This window comes from Rhinoderma darwinii, chromosome 5 (assembly GCF_050947455.1).
Source record: "Rhinoderma darwinii isolate aRhiDar2 chromosome 5, aRhiDar2.hap1, whole genome shotgun sequence".
NCBI lineage: Eukaryota > Metazoa > Chordata > Amphibia > Anura > Rhinodermatidae > Rhinoderma > Rhinoderma darwinii.
In genome coordinates this window covers 254,331,665-254,358,815 of record NC_134691.1, presented here as the reverse complement: position 1 = coordinate 254,358,815, position 27,151 = coordinate 254,331,665, and the positions used below count along the sequence as shown (strand labels likewise).

Below are 27,151 nucleotides of genomic sequence, written 5' to 3'. Positions count from 1 at the left end.
TGTTGCGCCGTGAACTACATGATGAACGGCCCCCCGCCCCGCGCATGCGCACAACAACCACAGACCACCGCATCCATCTTGGAATAGGGCAAGGCAACCGCAATTGCCCATATCCAAGAGATGGAGAGCGGTATGAATACATGAGCGCTATTCACAGTTAGAATATATTTATATATGTTTACTACATTACAAAATAGCAAAGGCATTCTAGATGAGAGTTGGGGTGTTCTGACAGTGTTGTGGCAGTGGAATGGCGCATGGTGGGTCTTTTGGTATGCGTATCTTGAGGTCTCAATGAGCTTCCTCTCCATGACTGTGACTTTACAATTTTTGTGACTATTTTATAGGCCCTTGTTATGGTGATTATTATCAGTATACATACTTTATAGTCGTTGATATTGTTATACTACCATTGTTTGCCCTGCCTTATATTCAACACTGTCTTCTGTGTACTGTTGTACATTGTTTTTATGGGTGGTTATATTTTTTTAAAATCGTCTTGATCAACTGTGTTGTCTGTCCTTAATAAAGTCATTTTGTATTTTTTCTAAGATACGTTTGATCTTGTTTTATTATAGCATATGGGGATATCTTTTTGGTGTTTACTATGCATGGGGTCCCATATATGCAACTTTATTCATTGATATATGACCTTGAATTTATAGGTATTCTTTTTTTGGCTTAATTATTGTCTTTTTGGTGAATACAGGTCCTGGTATGGATTATCGTGGTCGTGACCAAAATTGGGTCACCCAGTTGTCAGATGTTTTTAAAAGTGATATACATTCAGAGGTTGGCACCTATGCACCGTTGAATAGAGATATTCAGTTACGTTTAAAATTCTTATTGGAAAAGCGGACTAGAACATGGTGGAACAGGGCTTCTCTGGAGCATTACCTTAGTAAGGATATCATCCCTAGGGGATTGAGAGTTAAAATTACACCTTCATTTCCAGTTGATGACGACCTATTCAGACAGAGGTGGGAAGATGCATGTAAAGTCTGCTCCAGAACGATGTTAGAGTTATTGATAGGATGTGATAAACAGACCCTTGAAGTACTTGAGAGTGAAATTGAACCACTACAGCAAGATCTGAAGGCAAAGATGACGGCAGATGAGATGGTCACCTTTGAAAGGGAATTAGATAGTGAATTTCTTAAATGGGAAAAAGAGATCCAACAATTTAAAATGAAGAAATTTCAGCGTGATCTCTCCGATTACCAAAATGATCGTGTCTTTAGGTGGAACTGGCAACAATCTATGAGGTCAAGATCAAGATCTAGATCACGATCGGGTTATACATCCTCATCCTCTAATGAAGGACCATCAACTGGTCGTTTTTTAGGCAAACGCCCAAGATGGGAGCAAGACACTGGACATCTAATGGGCAAAAACAAAAGAAACAAGCCTTTAGATGGAGGGATGAACCTCAGGAACAGACAGGCAAAGATCAACTAAAGGTAATTAATTTGTCCAATGAGATATTAACGCAGGCACAGTTGGAAGTGTTGGGAATGGGTTTGACCTTCTCTCCAGTATCTAACTTTGATTTCTTTGAGGCTGTCAAGGATGTACACCTTTTTGCTAGGAAACTGCTTTTCAAAAAGCACTTTTCTAGATATGATGTGCAACTTTTCACAGGAAAGGATGAACAACAGGCCCTCAGGGCTCTTGATGAGCTTTTAAAAGAACAAGAACTAACTGTTGAACCTAAATTCCCGGTGGGAGTCAGGGGGCGCTCTACCACATTTCCTCCTTTGTCCATGTGTCCCGCAGTCGACACCTTTGTGAGACTGGTTACCAATGAATTGAGTAAATTGTCTTCACATCGTACACATGATAATTTGAATAGGGCACAACGGGAGGCCCTTGAACAACTTAAAAGAATGAAATCAGTGGTTATTAAGCCAGCTGACAAAGGTGGAAATGTGGTATTGTGGCCTGTTGACAAATACGAGAGAGAAGCCTTTAGACAGCTCAATGATGTGTCATGTTATCAAAGATTGGATGGATGTCCTCTAGGTAGTTTTAAAACCCAATTAGATCAAATTCTATTGAAGGCTTTTGAATCCAATATTATACCTAAAACCACACTTGATGGTCTCATTGTTGATAAACCCATTTTAGCAACCCTGTATCTGCTCCCTAAGGTCCACAAAAATCTAGTGGACCCTCCAGGAAGACCGATAGTTTCGGGCAATGGAGGTTTATGTGAAACTGTGTGTCGCTTCATTGACCATTATCTTAAACCCCTTGTTTGTGAATTACCATCGTACATTCGTGATTCCACTGATGTCTTGAATAGGTTAGAGGGGGTTTACATGGGTCATGATGACTTCTTTGTGACATGCGACGTGGAGTCACTTTATACCTCTATTGAACATAAACATGGTATTGAAGCCGCTAGGTTTTATCTAAATGGGACCAACTTGGAATCCGATCTTATCGATCTTTTGATTGTACTATTGGATTTTGTTTTACATCACAATCTGTTCCTTTTCAAGGATCGATATTTTCTGCAAAAGAGGGGAGTGGCAATGGGGGCCACTTGTGCGCCCTCATATGCCAACCTCTTTCTTGGCCGGTGGGAGCAGAATCTTCAGTTGCCTGATGCGGATGATGGAGGCGTCCTGATATGGATGCGCTTCATCGACGACATACTATTTCTCTGGCATGGTGAAAAAGAGAAGCTTGACAAGTTTCTTGAGGATCTGAATGTCAACCAGCTCAACATCCGTTTGACTTCTAAAATAAGTCGCACTGATGTTGAGTTTCTTGACATTAGACTCACTAGTGACATAGATGGATCAATTGTCACTGATATTTTCAGGAAAAGTACATCAGTCAATTCCTTCCTTTATGCCAAATCATCTCATCCTCCACAGACACTGAGAGCAGTTCCAACGGGACAATTTTTAAGAGCACGTCGGATATGTTCCACAGAATCAGCCTTTGAGAATCAGGCCGCTGACCTCTCAAATAGGTTTCGTGCTAGAGGTTACAAATCTATGGATATTGAGCAAGGATACATGAGAGCCAAAAATACGCAACGAAGTGACCTACTTATACCTAAATTTAAGAAAAAGAACAGTAATGAAGAGGTAAGGTTCATCACTGGATATCATGCCCAATGGAGAGAAATGAAATCGATTTTTGAGAGGTTCTGGCCAATTCTCCATACTGATATGGATCTGAGTGTAGTGCTATCAGATTATCCCCTTATGACTTCACGTAGATCACGTAATCTAAGGGATATATTAGTTAAGAGTCATTATGTAGCTCCTACCTCAGGCTTTATATTCAATTCCAAAGGACCAAAGTGGGGTTCATACCCATGTGGTGACTGTGGGGCATGTTCCCTTATGACTAGATCTCTAGATTTCAGTGACTCTTCTGGGTCAAGACAATATAAAATCTGTCACAACATCACTTGTCGTTCAACTGCTGTGGTTTATTATGCCATTTGTCCATGTCGACTGATATATGTGGGTCTCACTTCTAGAGAACTCCGTGTGAGGATCCTTGAACATGTAAGGGACATAAAGGGCGCTATGAAAACTGACGATCCTGAAAAGTTAAGCAAACTTAAACCGATACCTCGTCATTTTCGTGACCATCATCAAGGTAATTGGAGACTTCTCACCTTCAGGGGAATTGATAAGATCTCCCTAGGGAATAGAGGGGGTAATATTCAGAGAATCCTTGCCCAACGTGAATGCAAATGGATAGTGAAACTACAAACCGTTTTTCCTAAGGGGCTTAATGAAATGATTAGTTTCGCTCCATTCTTATAAATTTCTAATAGGTGCCAACCTCTGTTATGTTTTATCATTTTGTGTGTAGGGAGGATTTATTATTTAACTTTTGCTTGCTTGTCTTTTCAGAGTGGACTGTATCGGTTATATTGGAGGCGCATGAGGTGCATGGCTATATTGAGGTGTATGGGTGCATCGAAGGCACATTATGGAAGTCATCTTATATGTTTTGATACTAATGTGGTTTCGTTGTTTACTTTATTAGGTTACATTTGCAATATAATGTTTGGTTCTTTAACCTTTCTTCTTTTTGATTCTGTGGTTATGCGATGATCGCATTAGGTATCAGTAGCGACATGTCTGTTCATGGTCTGATATAGGCATTCTTGGAGTGGATTGTTTTTTTATCCTGGAATTTCATGGATGCATTACCACATTGATGGATGTTTTGCTCTAACACGTTTTTGATTATCATATGCTTTTTTCTATTCATATGTTTTTTTCACTTTTTCTTTATTATTTGAATTATCTTTCTTGATGTTTCACTTTTGTGCTCTAATTGCACTCTTATTATCATATATTATATATTTTCTTTCACACTCACATATATATATTTCTTTGTGACCTATATGGTCCATTCATACACATACATCTATTTTTATTTTATTTTTGGTCATATGTGTATGCATATGGCCATATATTCACATTAGTGTTCATGCACGTTTACAATTTGTAATATATAGGATTATTTTGTCTTTATATACATGTACTGTAAATGTGCATTTTTTCATACATCTACTTGTTTGTCATGTATGCATTTAAACCACTTATGTCACAATTTATATATTTATATTTTTATTTTTACACTTTTTTCTTTCATTCATATATTTTTATCCATCTAACTAATCAGGTATGATGTTTGGTCATATATGTATATATGGTGATATTTCACATTAATATCTTTAACTGGTGTGCACAGTGGGCTCCTAGGCATGCATTGGGTCCCCCTCTGTACACTTTGTTTATCTATATTATTGCATGATATACTGTTGCCTGTATTTGATCTATCGGAACCAATGTGTGATTTATGTTATTTCCGTACATTTCAGGATGTCTAAATATACTCTCATCTAGAATGCCTTTGCTATTTTGTAATGTAGTAAACATATATAAATATATTCTAACTGTGAATAGCGCTCATGTATTCATACCGCTCTCCATCTCTTGGATATGGGCAATTGCGGTTGCCTTGCCCTATTCCAAGATGGATGCGGTGGTCTGTGGTTGTTGTGCGCATGCGCGGGGCGGGGGGCCGTTCATCATGTAGTTCACGGCGCAACATGGACTTGGGCTCTGTGCAGTTGCGCACTGCTCACTTCCGGACGCCGTGCACTGCGTGATTGAGGTGCTGCCTCTCCTCGTGCAGGCGCCAGCTGAACATCCTATGGACAAGTAAGTGTGGTACACCGTTCAGCTGTGTACCCCTTATTTAAATCCTCTGATCACACTCTTTCAGCACCCCCTGACGAAGCCAGGTGCGAAACGCGCGTTGGGGTGTTCTGACAGTGTTGTGGCAGTGGAATGGCGCATGGTGGGTCTTTTGGTATGCGTATCTTGAGGTCTCAATGAGCTTCCTCTCCATGACTGTGACTTTACAATTTTTGTGACTATTTTATAGGCCCTTGTTATGGTGATTATTATCAGTATACATACTTTATAGTCGTTGATATTGTTATACTACCATTGTTTGCCCTGCCTTATATTCAACACTGTCTTCTGTGTACTGTTGTACATTGTTTTTATGGGTGGTTATATTTTTTTAAAATCGTCTTGATCAACTGTGTTGTCTGTCCTTAATAAAGTCATTTTGTATTTTTTCTAAGATACGTTTGATCTTGTTTTATTATAGCATATGGGGATATCTTTTTGGTGTTTACTAGATTACATAACCTACGTCAAGAGTTACGCATGGCCATGGTCTCTGACTATGAGAAAAACCTGCGCAAAACCAAAACTAGATATTATTCCCAAAATAATAAAGCGGGCAAATTACTAGCTGCCAAACTAAAACACTACCATCAAAAATCTAGAATTCCCTATATATTGGACCCAAACACTCAGGAACAAATTTCACATCCGGTAGATATTGCTAATAAATTTAAGGGTTTTTATGAATCGTTATATACATACACCGAGACTCATTCACGTCTAAGCCAACTATACAAGACATACAGACCTTTTTGGACTCCATGCCATTACCTAAATTAACGTCTAGTCAATTGTACACCCTAAACGCCCCAATTTCAGAGAAGGAAGTGATTGACAACCTGCGCTCATTACCACCAGATAAGGCGCCGGGTAGGGATGGGCTAATGAACGCTTACTACAAAACATTCCATGAAATCCTCTCCCCATACTTATGTAGATTTTTTCAAACCGCGCAATCTTCGGGATCCTTCCCTAAAGAAAATCAGGAAGCGTTGATAATTACGTTACCAAAACCTGGCAAGTCGACTGACCAACCCCAAAACTTTAGGCCCATTTCATTATTAAATATTGACTTAAAAATCTATGCCAAGATCATAGCAAATCGATTGGCTCCTGTTTTGCCCCATCTCATAGCAGATGACCAGACTGGCTTCATTAGAGGAAGACAGGGATCAGACAACACCAGAAGGGTAGTGCGGCTGTTGAACCATATTGAAAAGAAACACATACCATCCGTGTTGCTAGCATTAGACGCAGAGAAGGCGTTTGACCGCATTTCTTGGTCGTACGCCTTCAATACCCTTCAACAAATGGGATTCTCAGGCAATATAATGTCGCCATTGTCACCCCTCATATTCGTGTTGTCCATGGAACCTTTAGCTCAACTTCTAAGAATACATGCGGATGTGCAGGGTATAAAAATTGGATCAAAGACGCATATTATCTCCTTATATGCGGACGACGTAATATTGTCTCTGTCCAGCCGGGAGAAGTCTCTGAAAGCTGCCTTGGATTGTATATTGCAATTTGGGCGGGTCTCCCTTTATAAACTCAACACACAAAAATCTCAGATCCTTCCCCTGCATCTCTCAGTCCCATCATTGCATTTTCTCCAATCTAAATACCCATTTGTATGGAATAAGACGCAAATCACCTATTTAGGCCTCATTCTGACGGCTCAACATAAAGCATTATTTGGGATAAACTATATCCCTCTCCTACAGGTATTTCAGGAGGAAATCGACAGAATGCTTAAAATAGAGGTTTCATGGTTGGGCAGAATTGCCGCATTTAAGATGCTTCTCCTACCAAAACTATTATACTTGTTTCGAACCCTCCCCATATCAATTCCCAAATCTTATTTCAAACGCATTCAACGCATTTTGATGGACTTTATTTGGGCAAAACGGAAACCAAGAGTTGCGTCTCACATACTTCTCAACGATCAAAAATCAGGGGGCCTAGGGGTTCCTAGTATATTGCGGTATAATGTTGCTTCTGTGGCAGCTCAAGCACAGTCGTGGTGGGCTGGGGACCTCTCGAAACATTGGGTTCATATGGAATCATCCTATTTGGGTGCCGGCAATTTAAAATCCCTACTTTTCTTACCTTTTTGGGATATACCACTCCAGCTGAGATTTCCCCGCTCACTAGAACCACCTTATATTGCTGGTCATACTTACATTTACATGCATCACAACGTTTACCTATAACTAGTTCCTATCTCCCACTAGACTTTTTGGAGCTTTCTATACCTAACCTGAACCTTCAGTGTTGGAAAACATGAGGAATGTTTACATGTGACCATCTCTTCCAGTACAATCAACTGTTGAGTTTTGCAGAATTAATGTCTACATTTGCAATTCCTCAGAGGGAGTTGTTTACATATATTAGGTTAAAACTTCTTATACATAGTCACGCAGATATTCACTTCCAAGGAAATCTCCAAGTATTGAGTGGGTTTACACATATTTGGTATCACCGCATCCATAACGACCCCACCTATAAAGTGGTTACGTTATTTAACCCGCATGGTGAACGCCGTAAAAAATAAAATAAAAAACAATGCCAGAATTTCTGTTTTCTGTTCATCCTGCCCTCAAAAAAATTTGATAAAAAGTGATCAAAAAGTCGCATGTACTCCAAAATGATACCAATAAAAACTAGAAGTTGTCCCGCAAAAAACTAGCCCTCATACAGCTGCATCGGCATAAAAATGAAACAATTATAGCTCTTAAAACATGGCGACACAAAAACAAATAATTGTGAAAAAAAAGCGTTCTTATTGTGTAAAAGTACTGTAGTAAAACATACAAAATCTATATAAATTTGGTATCGCCACAATCGTAATGACCCACTGAATAAAGTTATTATGTTATTTATACCACACAGTAAAGGGCGTAAATCTAAGACACAAAAAAGAGTGGCAAAATGTATGTATTTTTTTCCATTACCCCCCCAAAAAAGTTAATAAATGTTAATCAATAGATTATATGTACCCCAATATGGTGCTATTAAAAAATACAACTTGACCCGTAAAAAGCATGCCCTTATACAGCTTACAATTTACCTGTTTCTCTAAAACTCGTATGTCATTAACCGGGATAGATTTAATTATTGGGAATCAGGGGACATATAACGTAGTGAAAAACACGTATCATGAGACTAGACGGGTCTCGGACCACTCTATTATTGGTATCAAAATTAAAACTAAAAACATTCTTACAAGAAGAAATTGGAATTTAAATTCACAATGGTTAGAATATATTAACACTCACGATGAGCTTGAGGAAGAACTTAAAGTCTTATTTGGAGTTAAAGGGGTTTTCCCAAGAGGGACATTTATGATATTTCCACAGGTTATGTCATAAATGTCAGATAGATGTGGGTCCCACCTCTGGGGCCTGAATCTATCTCTAGAACGGGCCCCCCTATACCCTGTCCTAGCTTTTTGTGCTCACACTGACTCCCGGCCACTTCCTGATTACATGGTCGGGAGTTACGGAAACATACATTTCCTCTTGGAAATGTATGAATAAATTGACAACTGTGCGTTACCTTTTCTCTTGTCAATGGGACGTGTGCCTACACACTGACATTGTCTAAATAGTGCTTACCGTTCTCAGACTATGAAGGAACATGTCCTATTGACAAAGGGATATAGTAGCACCTGGTGGACAGTTTTTTCATACATTTCCAGGAGGAATAACAGAGGAACGACAAAATGCAGAGTTTTAAGGAAAAATTATCCTGCGTGTATTTTAAAGGTGAAACATATATTATTAATGCATGCAGTTTTGGTTTGTGCGACAATAATGGCCCCCGTGTAAATTTACTGTAAGCTTTGCACCATTATTTGTATTATGACAAATTAAAGGAGTATTTCCCTTTACAAAATGTATGACATATACACAGGATAGGCCATATATGTATGATAGGTGTGGGTCTCAGCCCTGGAAACCGTATCTATTAGGGGAACATGGGTGCAGCTGCCTCCTTACCGGGTGAGGAATTCTAAAGATAGATTTGGGTCCCAGAGGTCAGACCCACACCTATCAGACATTTATGGCATATCCAGTGGATAAGCAATACATTCTGGGAATACCTCTTTAATTAAGTTGTCCCCTAATATTCTGTACTTAAACTAATTTTAAAGGACATAAAAAACACACACACTTACTTAATCTTCCCTGGGCCTTGCCCATATCCTTTTGCTTCGAGTTTTCTGTAAAAGTTTCTTAACTTGGCTTCAAAATCTCTTCTGTATGGGGATGGAGCCCTCGCACTAGCACGCTGCAGACCTTAGAAGAAAAAGGTTTAGTTAGACCATACGTTTGAGATCTCAATATATCAATTGAAGTGAAATATTTTCAAGAACATGTAATGTAATGTTTTTCAATGATTATGACCATGGCCAGAATCACTGCCCATAGATAATGCTTACCAGCTATATATTGCCTTCGTTGCTGACTGTTTGGCTTCTTTGGTTGCATTAACTCTTTGAGGACCGGGCCAATTTTAGCGATGAGGACATGAACAATTTTGGGATTTTGCCTCTGCATTCTGATGCAGTTTCTATGCAACTGTATGAGGCTTTGAAGTTATACTTTGAAGTTATACTATGAATCATTTTATTTGGACACATGCATAAGCGTTTAATCTATATTCATTTTTATTTCGGTGAAAATGCAGGAAAAAAATAAATTCTGCTACAGTTCTTAGACTTTATTTTTTCAGCATACACTGATTATCATAATTAATGTCATAAATTCATTGTACAGGTAGTTACGGTTCTGAGGATGCCAAATATATTTATATGATTTTATGTCTTGGTATTTAATGAAGTTTAATTAAGTTTATTAAAAAAATATAATGATTTTTTTCTAACATTCCTTATTTTTCAATTTATTTAACTTTTTTTTACGCTCATAAAGGAATTTTTAATTTGATTTTTATTTATTAACTACTGTATAATGTATCTATTTGCAAGTACAATAGCCTGAGTACTAATAGTACATAGGCAGTTGTTAGGACATACCTAAGTATGCCATAACAATAGGGAATATGGTCAGACAGCCCTGGGGTTCTCCAATGTATAAGCCCTTATCGCGTCCTTGGAATTCCCTGTGACGTGATCAAAGTGGGGTCTCCCCCCTTTGTATGTTGTGATCAGTGTTGATCCAGGCATACAAAGGTTTAAACAACAGAGATCATAGGTTTCTCTGATCTCCACTGTTAGAATGGGGCTATGGCTGTGTATTGCAGCCATTGCACCGCTTCTGATTGCCCGTCACAGTAGCAGTGCCCGTACGAACAGCTTGAAGAGTATACTCGTCATGATGTGGCTACGGCATGCAACTCATTATAAGCATACTCGTCATTGCACATCAACCGATTAAGCCAGTGCTGTGACTGCAGTTTAGCTGCATTATCTGAACAGAGCAGAGTTTGCAGTAGTCTGAAATCCACCTATATCCATTTATCAGAAGTCAAGGCAGCTACTCTATTCTTCCTTCATTATTTACATTGCAGCTCTGCTTGTTCAGGTTAGGTAAAGATACAGTACACCATGTACTCAGTGCATGTAGGGCTGAATTCCATTATATCAAATACAGCATGATTATAAACTAAAAGCAACTAAGTAAATTCTACTAAAAATGATGAGCTTGAAGCTCCTTTTTAATTATAACATAATAACTTTTAAATCAAATAAAAATGATCACTCTCATCTGAAGCATAGGTTTACCTTTTCATACTGGTTGCGTAACCTTGCTAAAAAGTTACACTCCAGAGCAGCACTCACAGGTCTACATGGCTTCAGATCTAAAATCGCCAAACGTTCTCTCCTGACTCAATAGCTGTTGCTCAGAGCTTGCTCTGATGATTTGTTAGACGCCTCCGTCGTAGTTCCAGTGAAAAATGCTGGTAGAAATAGCAATTTTTTTTCCAGTAAAACGACGGATACCCTTATGGAAACCCAAAAGAGCCCATTAAAGTCAAAGGGTTCCGTCAGGCGCTATTAGTGTCCGGGATGCAATAGCTTCCGGCACTTCTGTTGTTTCGTTCTATGACGGAACAAAAGTACAGAAAACTTTGCACAGAGTGTCCCTCTGAGTGTCCCTCCAATCTCTGATTTGGGTTTCCTTAGAAAAGCACACCCTATATCACAATTAAAGAGGCTCTGTCACCAGATTTTGCAATCCCTATCTGCTATTGCAGCAGATAGGCGCTGCAATGTAGATTACAGTAACGTTTTTATTTTAAAAAAACGAGCATTTTTGGCCAAGTTATGACCATTTTTGTAGTTATGCAAATGAGGCTTGCAAAAGTCCAAGTGGGTGTGTTTAAAAGTAAAAGTCCAAGTGGGTGTGTATTATGTGCGTACATCGGGGCGTTTTTAATACTTTCACTAGCTGGGCGCTCTAATGAGAAGTAACATCCTCTTCTCTTCAGAACGCCCAGCTTGTGACAGTGCAGATCTGTGACGTCACTCACAGGTCCTGCATCGTGACGGCCACATCGGCACCAGAGGCTACAGTTGATTCTGCAGCAGCATCAGCGTTTGCAGGTAAGTCGATCTTACCTGCAAACGCTGATGCTGCTGCAGAATCAACTGTAGCCTCTGCTGCCGATGTGGCCGTCACGATGCAGGACTTGTGAGTGACGTCACAGATCTGCACTGTCACAAGCTGGGCGTTCTGAAGAGAAGAGGATGTTACTTCTCATTAGAGCGCCCAGCTAGTAAAAGTATTAAAAACGCCCCGATGTACGCACATAATACACACCCACTTGGACTTTTACTTTTAAACACACCCACTTGGACTTTTGCAAGCCTCATTTGCATAATTACAAAAATGGTCATAACTTGGCCAAAAATGCTCGTTTTTTAAAAATAAAAACGTTACTGTAATCTACATTGCAGCGCCTATCTGCTGCAATAGCAGATAGGGGTTGCAAAATCTGGTGACAGAGCCTCTTTAAGTGTCCCACTTGGTTGAATCAGGGAACTAGGATTCAGAGAGCGATGAACCACATATAAATCTTAATTTTAAAGAGTAGCTAAACTTTCAAAAAACTTCTGACATGTCATAGTGACATGTCAGAAGTTTTGATCGGTGGGGGTCTCAGCACTGAGACCCACACTAATCACTAAAACAAAGTAACAGAAGCACTCGGGTGATCGCTGGGCTGTTTCGTTTCTGATCGTCTTTTCTTGGAAAGCTGAGCAATTGTTGTACGGCCCAACAGACGTTCTATTGAGCCCGTACAACAATTGCTAGGCTTTCCCAGAGAAGCCATTTAGAGACGAAGTGACTCAGCGCTCACCCAAGCGCTTCTACCGCTTCATTTTAGCAATCGGTGGGGATCTCAGTGGTCGGACCCTCACCGATCAAAGATAAGACATATAATAAAGACATTGGTCATACATAAACAGCATACCTGGGGAATTCTGTGGGGAGGAACCTGGGGAACAGCGCGGAGAAAAGCTGTATCCAGGATGGAAGGCTGCTTGGAGTGGGATGTAGGACATGATGTCTTCTTCAAAAAGGCTGCAAAACACAACATAGAATCCGACTTAGAATAAATTTTCTCTTTATGTGTTTGGTTTGTAGTGATTAAAAACTTTTCCCCAAAATATATAAGCAAGAGCCACTATGTTCGGATTTAAACTTTTTTTGTGGTTAAATTAGGATAGTAAGGGGTTCTACGTTATTATTGTATCTCCAGTAATTGGTGTAGCGTCCATGGCCGCGGCCCGTCGGGTTTACTCACCTCCCGACGCCCGCAGCCATGGATCCGTGAGCGCTGGCCCCTGTCTCCTTTCTAGGAGACGCCAGCGCTCACTTCCGCTCCGTCCTGCTGTGTCCCGTAGCGTGCGCGCGCTCGCGCACGGTCTTATAGGGCCAGCGCGCGCACAAAAGGATCATCATCATCATCAACTGCCATGATTTCTTGGTCTATAAGAAGGCCCCAGGCCTTCTGATCCTTGCCTGAGCGTTGTTAGTCTATCCCAGTCTGTCTCGCAAATGGTCCCTTAGTGTTTCCCCGTTCCAGTTGTTACCCGTGCCCTGTTACCCATTCCTGTATTCCTTATTGTTCTAGTTCTTGTGCCTACCAGCGTTGGAGTCATGTCTACTGCACCAGTGTAGTTTGCCACGTCCAGTGTCTTCTGCCACGTCCAGTGTCTTCTGCCACGTCCAGTGTCTCTGCCACGTCCAGTGTCTTCTGCCACATCCAGTGTCTTCTGCTACATCGGATACTGCCCGCCACGTCTGGAGCCACCTGCTGTACCAGCCTCCATCCGTGCTGAAGCCACAGCCACCGTCTGGACTATTTCAGGTACCCAAGCATTACTGTCTGCCATTGACTTTCGCATAGACTGTGACCTGGTCAGCTGCCTCCCCGCTACGACGGAGCGGACTAGTGGGTCCACATACCCTGTGTCCGTGACAATTGGTTCAAAATTTCTTGTAACAAGTATGATTCTTGGTGCATCCAATAGGAAGTCCGACAGGTTTGGGCACACCCGTCCCTTGATTTCTGCCTGGGTTTGCCAGCATCACATCAGCACCCAGCAAAAACACACAGATGCCAGAGGCTCGTTTTATTTTTAACCACTGAAGATCGGACAACAGTGTAAGCATACTATCATTGACATGAGATTGGTATTTGCTTAGAATGTTGTTAGATTGTAAGTAACAGAAATCTCTTCGAAGTATCAACTATGACATATCTGAAGAATATTTTTGAATGGACTAGTGATACAAAATACAAAAAAAATAAATATTAACATTTCATGGGAAATTATACAAAATCAGAATAAGGTATAGGAGCCACATCTCTTGAAGAAAGTATTTTATATGGTTACTTATTCAGATTTCATAAATGTTTGAAAACCCTAAATGTGTCATATGGTATAACTTCAGTGTGACAAAAGTCATGGCCTGGAAATACAGCAGATGATATCAATGTTTGCATGGGTGCCTATTTAAACAACCCAACCTCTGTTCGTTTCATATGACTATTAACATCAAAGCCTTTGTAAGACCTAACACTTTAGAACAAGTCAGAATGGATTCATTGAGAACAGTACATTTCCTGATTAAATATGTTTAAAGAAATCTAGAACACTGTAGCCTTAATCTCAAGCCTCTTCAGGAATTATGTCATCCACACCGGCACGGTTTGTTACAATAAGGTAGAAACATTACGTAATGTATAATATAGTGGTAGAGCGATCCTGAGAAGATCTTCTGCCAGGAAGTATCTACCAGTAGGTATTGCCTAATCTTCAAATCTCTGCAATCTGTTCTATACAGGTTCATTTACTCTAATATTTAAAGGCAAACAAGTCTAAGCATCTGCATTAACCCCTTAATGCTATGTGACGTAATAGTCCGTCACAGGCGTTGTCCTGTTAACGCAAACTGACAGATTATTACATCATAGCGTTAACAGGGTACTGTGTCTGCAGACACAGTTTTAAAGCAGTGATAGTTAATTAATGCTATCACTGCTTCAGGGCCAGGACCGGAGCTAGCCTTAGATGCAGCACTCAAAAGCGAGCGCTCCATCTATGGTGTTTACAAGCAGATCGGAACCCCGCAATGAAATAGCGGGGTTTCCGATGACTGCTCCAGCAGACCGGAGGCCTAACAGAGGCGAGGCCTAAAAGGCATCCGGCCACAGTAACAAGATGAGCCTGCGACGTCAGCCTCCAGTGTCAGCTGTATGTTACAGCTCACACCGTGCTGTAACGGCAGGGAATGGAGCTAACTCCGATACCTGCCATTAACCCTTTAGATGTTATCGTGAGGATGCCGATCGTTGCTATGGCAACCGGAGGCCTAACAATGGCCTCTTGGTCTGCCATATACGATAGCCTATTAGGCCCCGCCTAGAGACGGGACCTAGTAGGCTTGCTATCAGTGAATGACTGACAGCTCTAATGCATTGCACTACGTCGGTAGTGCAATGCATTAGAGTAAAGATCAGAGATGCAGGCCCTCAAGTCCCCTAGTGGGACAAAAAAAAAGTTGAATAAAAGTGTAAAAAGAAAAGTTTCAAGTTAATAAAAACAAATACTGCCTTTTTTCCTATAATAAGACTTTTATTATAGGGAAAAAATGAAAACATTACAAAAAGTACACATATTTGGTATCACCGCGTCGGTAACGACCCAATCTATAAAACTATAATGTTATTTTTCCCCACTGTGAACACCGCAAAAAAATAAAATAAAAAACAATATCTTAATCGCTATTTTTTTTTATCACCACCCCTCACAAAACATGGAATAAAAAGTGATCAAAAAGTCCCATGTACCCCAAAATAGTACCAATAAAAACTACAACCCGTCCCGCAATAAACAAGACCTTACACAGCTTTTTTTGACTGAAAATTAAAAAGTTCTGGCTTTCAGAATATAGCGACACAAAGTATCCATAAGCGGATAATATCGGGCACAATTTGTCAGTGTGACACTGGCCACATATCTCTGAAATATTATTTAATTACCGCATTATTATACCCTCTTATTATGCCCTGATGTACTGTGCCCAGCTTACATATGCCCCCACATTCTAAACTGAAATACAAGCAAAACCCCAAACAGAACAACTGCCAAGCTAAATCTGCATTCGAAAAGCCAAATGGCGCTCCCTCCCTTCTGAAACCTACAGTGTGCCCAAACAGCAGTTTACATCCACATATATGGCATCACCATACCCATGAGAACCAGCTTACGAGGGCACAACATATTGTGCACTAAAATTGCAATTTTCACTTTGCACCATCCGCTATGCATTAATTACTAAAGAAAAAACATCTGTGGGGACAAAATGCTCACTACAGCCCTTAAAATACCTTAAAGGGTGTAGTTTCCAAAATAAGGGTCACTACTTGGGGTTTGTTTTACTATGCCAAATAACGCTCCTGCCTTTCTGAGCCCTGCCGTGTGTCCAAACAGCAGTTTATGACCACATATGGGGTATTGCCGTACTTGGGAGAAATTGCTTTACAAATGCTGGGTTGCTTTTTCTCCTTTATTTATTGTAAAAATTGAAAAATCTAAGCTGAAACTACATTTTATTAGAAAAAAATTTTGATTTTTATTTTCACGGCCTAATTCCACTAAAGTCAGCAAAAAACCTGTGGGGTCAAAATGCTCACTATAACCCTTGATAAATTCTTTGAGGGGTGTAGTTTTCCAAATGGGGTCACTATTGGGGGTTTACACTGATTTGGTCAGGGGCTTTGCAAATGTGACATGGCACCTGAAAACCATTGCAGCAAAACTTGAGCTCAAAAATCCAAATGGTTCTCCTTCCCTTCTGAGACCTGCCGTGTGTCCAAACAGCAGTTTATCACCACATATGGGGTATTGCCATAATCGGGAGAAATTGCTTTTCAAATGTTAGGGTGTTTTTTCTCCTTTATGCCTTGTAAAAAATTAAAATGTCCATGTTTTATTGAAAAAAATTTAGATTTTCATTTTCAAGGCTTCCTTTCACTAAATTCAGCAAAGAAAATGTGGGTTCAAAATGCCCACTATACCACTTGATAAATTCCGTGTAGTGTGCCAAATGGTGTCTTTTTGGGGGGTGTTTCTACAGTTTTGGCATCACAAAACCTCTTCAAACCGGACATGGTGCCTAAAATATATTCAAATAAAAAGAAGGCCCCAAAATCCACTAGGTGCTCCTTTGCTTCTGGAGCCAGAGTTTCAGTCCATTAGCACACATGGGCCACATGTCGGATATTTCTAAAAACTGCAGAATCTAAGCAATAAATATTGAGTTGCGTTTCTCTGGTAAAATTTGTATTTGTAAATTTCGTCCCTACTTTGCTGTAATTCTTGTGAAAAGCCCTAAAGGGTTAATAAACTTTCTAAATGCTGTTTGAACCCCTCAAAGTATTCAAGTTTTTAAAATACGGCGATTTATGGGGGTTTGCATTGTATGGATCCCTCAAAACCACTTCACAACTAAACTCGTCCCTGTAAAAATAGCCTTTTGAAATTTTCTTGAACATGTGAAAAATGTATGCTAAATTTCTAAGCTTTGTAACGTCCTAGAAAAATAAAAGGATGTTCAAAAAACGATGCCAATCTAAAGTAGACATATGGGAAATGTTAAATCTTACAAGCAGATACATTTAAATTTAGAAAATGCTAATTTTAAAAAATGTTCGCAAAATTATTTTTTTTTTCACAATAAAATACTGAATGTATCGACCAAATTTTACCACTAACTTAAAGTACAATGTGTCACGAGAAAAGAATCTCAGAATCACTTAGATAGGTAAAAGCATTCCAAAGTTATTACCACATAAAGTGACACATGTCAGATTTGAGAGAAATGGGGCTGCGTCCTGAATGTGCAAACTAGTCCACGTCCTTAAAGAGGCTCTGTCACCACATTATAAGTGCCCTATCTTCTACATGATATGATCGGCGCTGTAATGTAGATTACAGCAGTGCTTTTATTTAGAAAAACTATCATTTTTGATGGAGTTATGAACGATTTTAGCTTTATGCTGATGAGTTTCTTAATGCTAAAATGGGCGTGTTTTACTTTTTGACCAAGTGGGCATTGTGGAGGGAAGTGTATGACGCTGACCAATCAGCGTCATACACTTCTCTCCATTCATTTACACAGCACATAGTGTTCTTACTAGATCACTATATGCAGCCACATACACACACATTAACGTTACTGAAGTGTCCTGACAATGAATAGGCATCACTACCAGCCAGAACGTGATGTCTATTCAGGATCCTGACACTTCAGTAACGTTTGTGTGTGATTTACAGCAAGGCAAGCGTAATCTCGTTTTAAATGACAGTTTACAGCGTAATCTCGCGAGATTACGCTTGCCTTGCTGTAAATCTCACACAAATATTACTGAAGTGTCAGGATTCTGAATAGACATCACGTCCTGGCTGGTAGTGATGCCTATTCATTGTCAGGACACTAATTTGTTAGTGTGTGTGTATGTGGCTGCACATAGTGATCTAGTAAGAACACTATGTGCTGTGTAAATGAATGGAGAGAAGTGTATGACGCTGATTGGTCTTTGATTGGTCAGCGTCATACACTGCTCTCCACAACGCCCACTTGGTCAAAAAGTAAAACACGCCCAGTTGGGCATTAAGAAACTCATTAGAATAAAGCTAAAGATAGGTCGTAACTCCGTCAAAAATGATCGTTTTTAGAAATAAAGATCACTGCAGTAACCTACATTACAGCGCCGATCAGATTATGTACAATATAGGGCATTTATAATGTGGTGACAGAGCCTCTTTAAGGGGTTTTGATGCCGGACTTGTAACACTGCCTCGAAAATTAATGACACAGGTGGCCAGCAGGGGGAAGCTCTGTGCAAACTTAGCACTGCAAAAGCAACACTGCAGGTGCTACTGGCCCATGTAAAAGACTGACATGATAAAATGAGAAGGGAAGACAGCTTCCTGCTGAGGTCAGGGAGGGGGGAGTATTGTACTAAATTAATGAAACTGCACACTTTATTTGGAGAATGGCTGTCAAATATGAAGGATCTGGGATAAAAACTGTTACAAAGGATCCTTTGCTGGCACAGACATGGGGCACTGTGAATGGCACTAATATGAGGGCGCTTTACCTGGTATTGTTGTGGTGTTACCTTGTGCTTAAATAGTTAGGCCTTGTGCTGAAAGAGTTAGATCATACGATCGTAGCCACAGGCAGCCCAAGGAGTGTCATCCGCTGGCCGTCCACAATCACAGTCTGTGCACACACAAGATGTGCATTGACTTTAAGCAGCCAGGACCGCAAATGCAGCCAGTAAAATGACTTGTCTTATTTTTTTGCGGTCCGGGCTCCCTTACAATGCACGAACCGTGGAAACCACGGTGGTGTGCATTGGTCCATAGGATAGAATGTGTCCTATACTATCCGCAATTGCGGATAGTATGCGGATCGTAATGCACGGGCGTGTGCATGAGGCGTTACACTGACTTGCTTTGGGAATGCCGTGTGTCTTGTTAAATTGTAACCAGTCTCAGTACTGACTATTCTGTTTACAGAGTAGACACAGCATTGAGATGCCATCTAGAGCATTAGATGGCAGATGGCAGTCGATGGTGTGCATAGGTAGTACCAAATTTGCTAGTACCGTTAGTGTGCAGCAGTGAAAGAAACTAGTGTGGTCACTTGCTTTGGATCCCAGATTTATCAATACACTAACAATGGCATCAACATTAGGTCAAGGATGCAAAAACCATCAAGCAAATAGACAAAGAAGCATGGTGCTCGGAAGAGTATAACCTGTATAATTCTTAAGAAGAACCTGTCAGCAGTTTAAACATACCTTTTGTCTTGGTCATGAAAGCCACATTACAGAGCAAATTATATGTAGTTCCCCTAGCGTGCCGATCGGAAGTGCCTCTGAGGCGGGACTTGATGTGCAAGTGTTCTGCACTGCACACTGCAAGTCCTGACCCTCTCCTCTGAATGACAGCTCTAGCAGTCTAATGATTGGCTGCTAGAGCCATCACTCAGGGCAGAGAGTGACACTTGCAACCGGTGGCGGATTAAGTCCTGGGCTGTTTCCCAAACTTCGGCCCCTATTATCCACCACCGCCCTGCCGCGCCTATAGTTAACACCACCTTTCTGTGTGAGCATTGACAAATGGGTGTTACAATTCCCCTTGTCAAAGGGCTGTGTCCCTATATACTGACAGTCTCCAACCATCACTGAAAACATCACACTGTGTAGGGACACATTCTCTTGACAATGCGAATGGTAACATGAATTTGTCTATTAGTCCTGGGCTACACAAAGACATTTTGTGGAATACAAGGATTTCCTATAGTAGACATTGCAGGAGAGATGACAGATTCTCTATTAAATCCAGTGACTTACAGGTGACGTCTGTTCTGATGGGAGTCGTTCTCTTTTCTTTTCATCTCGGACATCGACCGTTATGGCGACTTCTCCTGATGACTGCAGAGATTCCTACTGAGACCTCTTTGCTTCTGCAGCAATTTCCAGCCTCTATAGATACACAAAAAAATCAGACACCAAACCCCCTAAATTGTTCCATACCCCAGACCAGATCCCTAAGCAAATTCAGACCCCAGGCCCAAACATTAACTCAGACTAATAAATTCCGACCCCAGACCAAACCCTAGAATACATACATACCCCAGACATTCTAAACTATTGCAGTCCCCAGACCAGATGCCCCCTAAACAAATACAGACCCCCCCCAAAAAAACCTACATAAATACAGACCCTAGACTAGACCCCCTAAATACAGACCCCCAGACCTGTCCCCCTAAACTAATACACACCACAGGACAGACCCCTAAATACAGACCCCTAAACTAATACAGAGCCCAGGCCCCTAAATACAGACCCCCAGATCTAACCCCCTAAACTAATTATGACCCCAGACCTGACTCGGTAAACTAATACAGAACCAAGACCCCTAAATACAGACTTCTAAACTAATAGATCCCAGACCCCTAAACTAATACAGACCCCAGACCAGACCCCCTAACTACAGACGCCAGACCCCTTAAACTAATACAGACCCCATGTACTTACATAGCAGCTCACAGCCTTCTCTATGGAGTCTTGATGCTATACTAGGACCTGCCTACATGGTCATGTGTACAATACCCATAAACATATATGTAGATACTACCATGTAAATACTAAAATCACATAATAGCACACCATTTGTACCATACAAATTTTTTTTATTATTATTCTCCAAAAAGATAAAAAACACAAAGGGCATCAAGACCTAAAATGACAGAATTTTAGGTCTTGATGGCCATTGTGGTTTTAATCTTTTTGGAGAATAATAATAAAAATCTTTTGTATGGTACAAATGGTGTGCTATTATGTGATTTTAGTATTTACATGGTAGTATCTACATATATGTTTATAGGTATTGTATTTATGTATTGATATACGTAGATCATTATATGGGTTTTTGGCCTGGATTGGTATAGGTATTGATACAGGGTCATGTGACCTGCAAGTCTTTCTTCAGTAACAAGAACTGCAGTGATAAGGTCATCTCACCTTATGTCGGCAGGTTCATTTGCGATTCGCGGCAAAAAAGTTACAAAACTGCAATGTACTTTGGGCAGCCATGTGCCCCGGGTGCCCCAAACGCTCCTATGATTATCTGCCACTGTTTGCGACTGCTGCGTCGGGGGGAAACAAACGTCGATTTCTCGGTCATGCAAGTTGCATGACCGAGAAAAAAGGTACAGTTAAAATTCCTTTCCCTATATCGCTCAGTCAGCAGTTTTGAGGCCTCAAAAATGTTGACAGGTTCCCTTTAAAAATAGTTCTAACTCTCAAATTTTCTAATAAAAGCACATATTTTAAGGTAGATCCGAAATGTATTCAGAATATTAAGTGCAGTCAATCTGCACTCCTGTGTTCTGGCTGGCTTCTCTGTCTCGAATTATATAATATCATGTCTTTGCTGTACCTTAGAAGAATAACTAAGTCAGCATCACAAGACAATTTCTCAAGACCATGGGTGCCCTCTGTTCGAATGTAATGAATCTTCTCCCTGTAACATGAAAGGATATATTGTAACTACAGGTGACATGCAAATATAATAAACATACCCTGCATTTTGTTTTATGTAGAGGGATTAAATGATCCAAGTAGATACATGAATACATAAACAAACAAACAAACAAACAAACAAACAAACAAACAAACAAACAAACAAACAAACAAACACATAATGCACTTACATAACATACATATAAACATACTGTACGTCATATCTTAGAGGGAAGCCTCCCCATTTCAAATAAAATTGGTAAGTGGAAAGAAGGTCAACATTGAAAACATTACATTTAACTGGCATAAATTGGCACTTATACAGTGAAGGAAATAAGTATTTGATCCCTTGCTGATTTTGTAAGTTTGCCCACTGTCAAAGACATGAACAGTCTAGAAATTTTAGGCTAGGTTCATTTTACCAGTGAGAGATAGATTATCTAAAAAAAAAAAACTGAAAATCACATATTCAAAATTATATATATTTATTTGCATTGTGCACAGAGAAATAAGTATTTGATCCCTTTGGCAAAGAAGACTTAATACTTGGTGGCAAAACCCTTGTTGGCAAGCACAGCAGTCAGATGTTTTTTGTAGTTGATGATGAGGTTTGCACACATGTTAGATGGAATTTTGGCCCACTCCTCTTTGCAGATCATCTGTAAATCATTAAGATTTCGAGGCTGTCGCTTGGCAACTCGGATCTTCAGCTCCCTCCATAAGTTTTCGATGGGATTAAGGTCTGGAGACTGGCTAGGCCACTCCATGACCTTAATGTGCTTCTTTTTGAGCCACTCCTTTGTTGCCTTGGCTGTATGTTTCGGGTCATTGTCGTGCTGGAAGACCCAGCCACGAGCCATTTTTAATGTCCTGGTGGAGGGAAGGACGTTGTCACTCAGGATTTGACGGTACATGGCTCCATCCATTCTCCCATTGATGCGGTGAAGTAGTCCTGTGCCCTTAGCAGAGAAACACCCCCAAAACATAATGTTGCCACCTCCATGCTTGACAGTGGGGACGGTGTTCTTTGAGTCATAGGCAGCATTTCTCTTCCTCCAAACACGGCGAGTTGAGTTAATGCCAAAGAGCTCAATTTTAGTCTCATCTGACCACAGCACCTTCTCCCAATCACTCTCAGAATCATCCAGATGTTCATTTGCAAACTTCAGACGGGCCTGTACATGTGCCTTCTTGAGCAGGGAGACCTTGCGGGCACTGCAGGATTTTAATCCATTACGCCGTAATGTGTTACCAATGGTTTTCTTGGTGACTGTGGTCCCAGCTGTCTTGAGATCATTAACAAGTTCCCCCCGTGTAGTTTTCGGCTGAGCTCTCACCTTCCTCAGGATCAAGGATACCCCACGAGGTGAGATTTTGCATGGAGCCCCAAATCGATGTCGATTGACAGTCATTTTGTATGTCTTCCATTTTCTTACTATTGCACCAACAGTTGTCTCCTTCTCACCCAGCGTCTTACTTATGGTTTTGTAGCCCATTCCAGCCTTGTGCAGGTCTATGATCTTGTCCCTGACATCCTTAGAAAGCTCTTTGGTCTTGCCCATGTTGTAGAGGTTAGAGTCAGACTGATTAATTGAGTCTGTGGACAGGAGTCTTTTATACAGGTGACCATGTAAGACAGCTGTTTAATGCAGGCACCAAGTTGATTTGGAGCGTGTAACTGGTCTGGAGGAGGCTGAACTCTTAATGGTTGGTAGGGGATCAAATACTTATTTCTCTGTGCACAATGCAAATAAATATATATAATTTTGACTATGTGATTTTCTTTTTTTTTTTTTTATATAATCTATCTCTCACTGGTCAAATTAACCTAGCCTAAAAATTCTAGACTGTTCATGACTTTGACAGTGGGCAAACTTACAAAATCAGCAAGGGATCAAATACTTATTTCCTTCACTATATAAGGTAAACATTTGCAGATTATTGCTGTTCTCCCCTGATAATCATACTAAGTTAAGACTCTCAGGGCACGTTCAGCCATGGCGGATTAGCCGCGGAATTCCACTGTAGACAGGCCGCTGTGGAACCCTTTGGATTGTATAGCTTTTTAGTGCAGACATTGAGGAAAACAACTGTGCATTAACTAGCTTGCAGTGCGAAATTTACTTTCCGCAGCATGCACAGTGTATTGCGGATTTTCCACTGCGGATTTCAGCGTTTGCAATGCAAAGGCTGAAAACTACGGCAAGTCTGCTGAAAAATCTACCATGTCTGGACGAGCCCTCATATATGCTAATTTTGATGTAGATTCGTTGAGTATTCTCCGCAAATTTGCAGGAAAATCCACAGTGTGAAATTTTTGCTTAGTTTGAATGTGCCCTAAGAGAGGACTCTATTAAGAAAATAAAAGGAAATTTTGGCGCACACCTATTTTGCGCAAAAAATTGGAACTTTATCCACTTGAAAATTGTTCTCACCACTTTTTAAAAAGGGGACAGGATATACAGTAAAATTAGTCGGCCACCCGTGGCTCGACAAATTTACTATAATTTACGCCAGAAATGGTCATAAATTGTAGGGGAAATCTACGCCAGCTTGTACCTGGCGTAGATTTCACTTTGTGATGCACCGACAGCCTAAGTTGCGACAAAGTTATTAGGCATATGAAATAAAATTTTACTGGATTTTTACTGGAATTTTACATCATCAGAGACAGCATGAGGAGATATCATGTCTGCTTTGTCCTCTTTATAAAAGGAACAAAATACAAAACCTCTAACCAAACCAATGGCGTAAAAAGGGGTCCCTAAATTACAAGTAGACAACCTAAACGCGAACCATAAGGGAACATAGCACCCAAAAGGGAATAATATGCAAATGTTTATGAAAAAAGGAATACTTGGCGGTCCCAGTCAGGGGCGCAACAAGTAAATATGGAGCTCCTAACGAAAACAGAATAGGGTTCCATTCGATTTTCTATATGCCTAGTTCCACCACTTAGTTCAGACGTGGCGGAAATTTACCGCTGCCACAATCACGCAATTACGCAGCGAATCTGCAGCAAAATATGCATATTTGACAGTTTATTCAGATGTGGCAGATTTTGCAGCGGACTTGTAGTGAAAATCCGCTGCTTCTCTGCAACAGACTGTGCATGCTGCGGAATGTAAATTCCACACTGCAAGCTGGTTTCTGCACTGTTATTTTCCGCAACATCTGCACTAAGTTTCCTAAAAAGCAATAGAAACCAAAGAAAAAAAGTCTGCTGCGGATTTCCAATGCAGCCTGTCTGCAGCGGAATTCTGAAGCAAATCCGCCATGTCTGAACATTCCCTTATAGTGATCGCTAACGGCATCCCTTTCCTCTGTGTAGAGATGAGCCCTGTAGCAGCAGCTAAACTTGCTAATATGGTAGTTAGGCTGGATTCACACGAACGTGGCGTTTTTGCGGACGCAAAAACGCGGTGTTTTGCGCGCGCAAAAATCACTTGCCAGCTCCATGTGTCATCCATGATTTTCACGCAGCCGCCATCATAGAGATGATTCTAGCTGACGTCAGTCACTGTCCAGGGTGCTGAAAGAGTTAACTGATCGGCAGTAACTCTTTCAGCACCCTCGACAGTGAATTCCGATCACCATATCTAGCAACCTGTTAAAAAAAAGAGGTTCGTACTTACCGAGAACTTCCCGGCCGTTGCCTTGGTGACGCGCCCTTGGTGACGCACCTCTCTTGACATCTGGCCCCACCTCCCTGAATGACGCGGCAGTCCATGTGACCGCTGCAGCCTGTGCTTGGCCTGTGATTGGCTGCAGCTGTCACTTGGACTGAATTGTCATCCCGGGAGGTCAGACTGGAGGAAGAAGCCGGGAGTTATCGGTAAGTCAGAACTTCTTTTTTTTTTTACTCGTTCATGTATATTGTGATCGGAAGTCACTGTCCAGGGTGCTGAACCAGTTTAACTCTTTCAGCACCCTGACCGAACTAAACCGGGTTCGGCCGAACTCGTTTTGGCCGAACCCGGCAAAAAAATTTCCGGTACGTGACGTCACGAGATAGTCACTGTCCAGTGACTATCTCGTGACGTCGCGTACCGGAAATTTTTTTGCCGGGTTCGGACAAAACGAGTTCGGCCGAACCCGGTTTAGTTCGGTTCGGTTGTCCGGGTTCGCTCTTCTCAAAGACACTCCGTTTGGATGTTTGTAAATAGAAAAGCACGTGGTGCTTTTCTGTTTACATTCATCCTTTTGACAGCTCTTGCGCGAATCACGCAGTTCGCATGGAAGTGCTTCCGTGCGGCATGCGTGGTTTTTACGCACCCATTGACTTCAATGGGTGCGTGATGCGTGCAAAATGCCCAAAGAGCGGAAATGTCGTGACTTTTTTTCAGCGGACTCACGCTGAGGAAAAATCACATATAGGTCCGTGCAACGCGCGTGCAAATCACGCGCGTTGCACGCACGTATTTTCCGTTCGTCTGAATAAAGCCTTACACTAATGATAAAAGACCTAACCTGCGCAGAGCTGGACTATATAGGTTGGGTCCCCACCAATGTTTTTTTAATATGTTGTTTTGCTCTGAAACTGAACTAAACTGTTTTTTTAATCTGTCACTGAAGACAACGAATCCTATAAAAAATGCGCACGTTGAAACTGGTGACGACTCATGAAAAGTGATACACTTTGCTATCAGTTTGAGTCCTGTATAAATCAATCCGGCATACATGGATCTAATATTTTTATGTTACCTTTCAATAAATGGTGGAAAAGCCCAAAGGTCAGATAAATTGGGGTAAATTTAAAAGTGAAAATTTGCCAGAATTCTGGCTTTAATTGCGCAATAAACTGGCCTACATTCTGTGCGCCAGATTTACTATGTGTTCATGACACTTTTTGTGTAAAAAAAAAAAAAAAAGAAGGTTTGACTGGGAGGGGTCGTAAAATGCACCAGATATAGTAAATACTTTTTTTGATACAAGTACAGGTGTAAAGTACGCCAGACAAGAGGTGTCTAATATGTCCAGCAAGATGCGAAAAATTGATTACACACCATTAGCCACTGTGATAAATTTGGCACAGTTTCTGTGTATTGATAAAGCCCCCCCCCCCTTTGTGTATACAATGCCAGTCTTTCAAGTTCTAAATAACAATATAACAGTCACAATGTAGAAAATGAATCATAAGGCTGGGTTCTCACGGGCCGGGTAACGCTGCATAAAACTACATCATATTCCGTCCGAAACACCACACCACAATGTAGTGCAGTTTCTTCGGGTGGTATTTCCACTGCGGAAAGCAGTGCAGGAAAACAAAAAAAAAAAAACTTTCATACTTACCCTGGCTATAACCTTGGTGATGTGTCCCTCTGACATCC

At 40.8% G+C, this 27,151-nt stretch overlaps 1 protein-coding gene across 6 annotated transcripts in view; it reads right to left on the bottom strand.

Moving 5' to 3' along the window:
• The window catches only part of HECW1 (HECT, C2 and WW domain containing E3 ubiquitin protein ligase 1), a 466,672-nt gene that overhangs the window by 68,852 nt on the left and 370,669 nt on the right, over positions 1–27,151 (bottom strand). For 5 of the 6 annotated variants that reach the window (XM_075827049.1, XM_075827050.1, XM_075827048.1 and 2 more), the window contains 3 exons: positions 21,739–21,822; positions 12,684–12,793; positions 9,424–9,544 (listed from right to left, as the gene is read on the bottom strand). In XM_075827049.1, coding sequence (XP_075683164.1) covers positions 9,424–9,544; positions 12,684–12,793; positions 21,739–21,822 — 315 coding nt within the window. The remainder of the gene's footprint in view (positions 1–9,423; positions 9,545–12,683; positions 12,794–21,738; positions 21,823–27,151) is intronic. The other variant, XM_075827051.1, reaches the window with a different exon arrangement.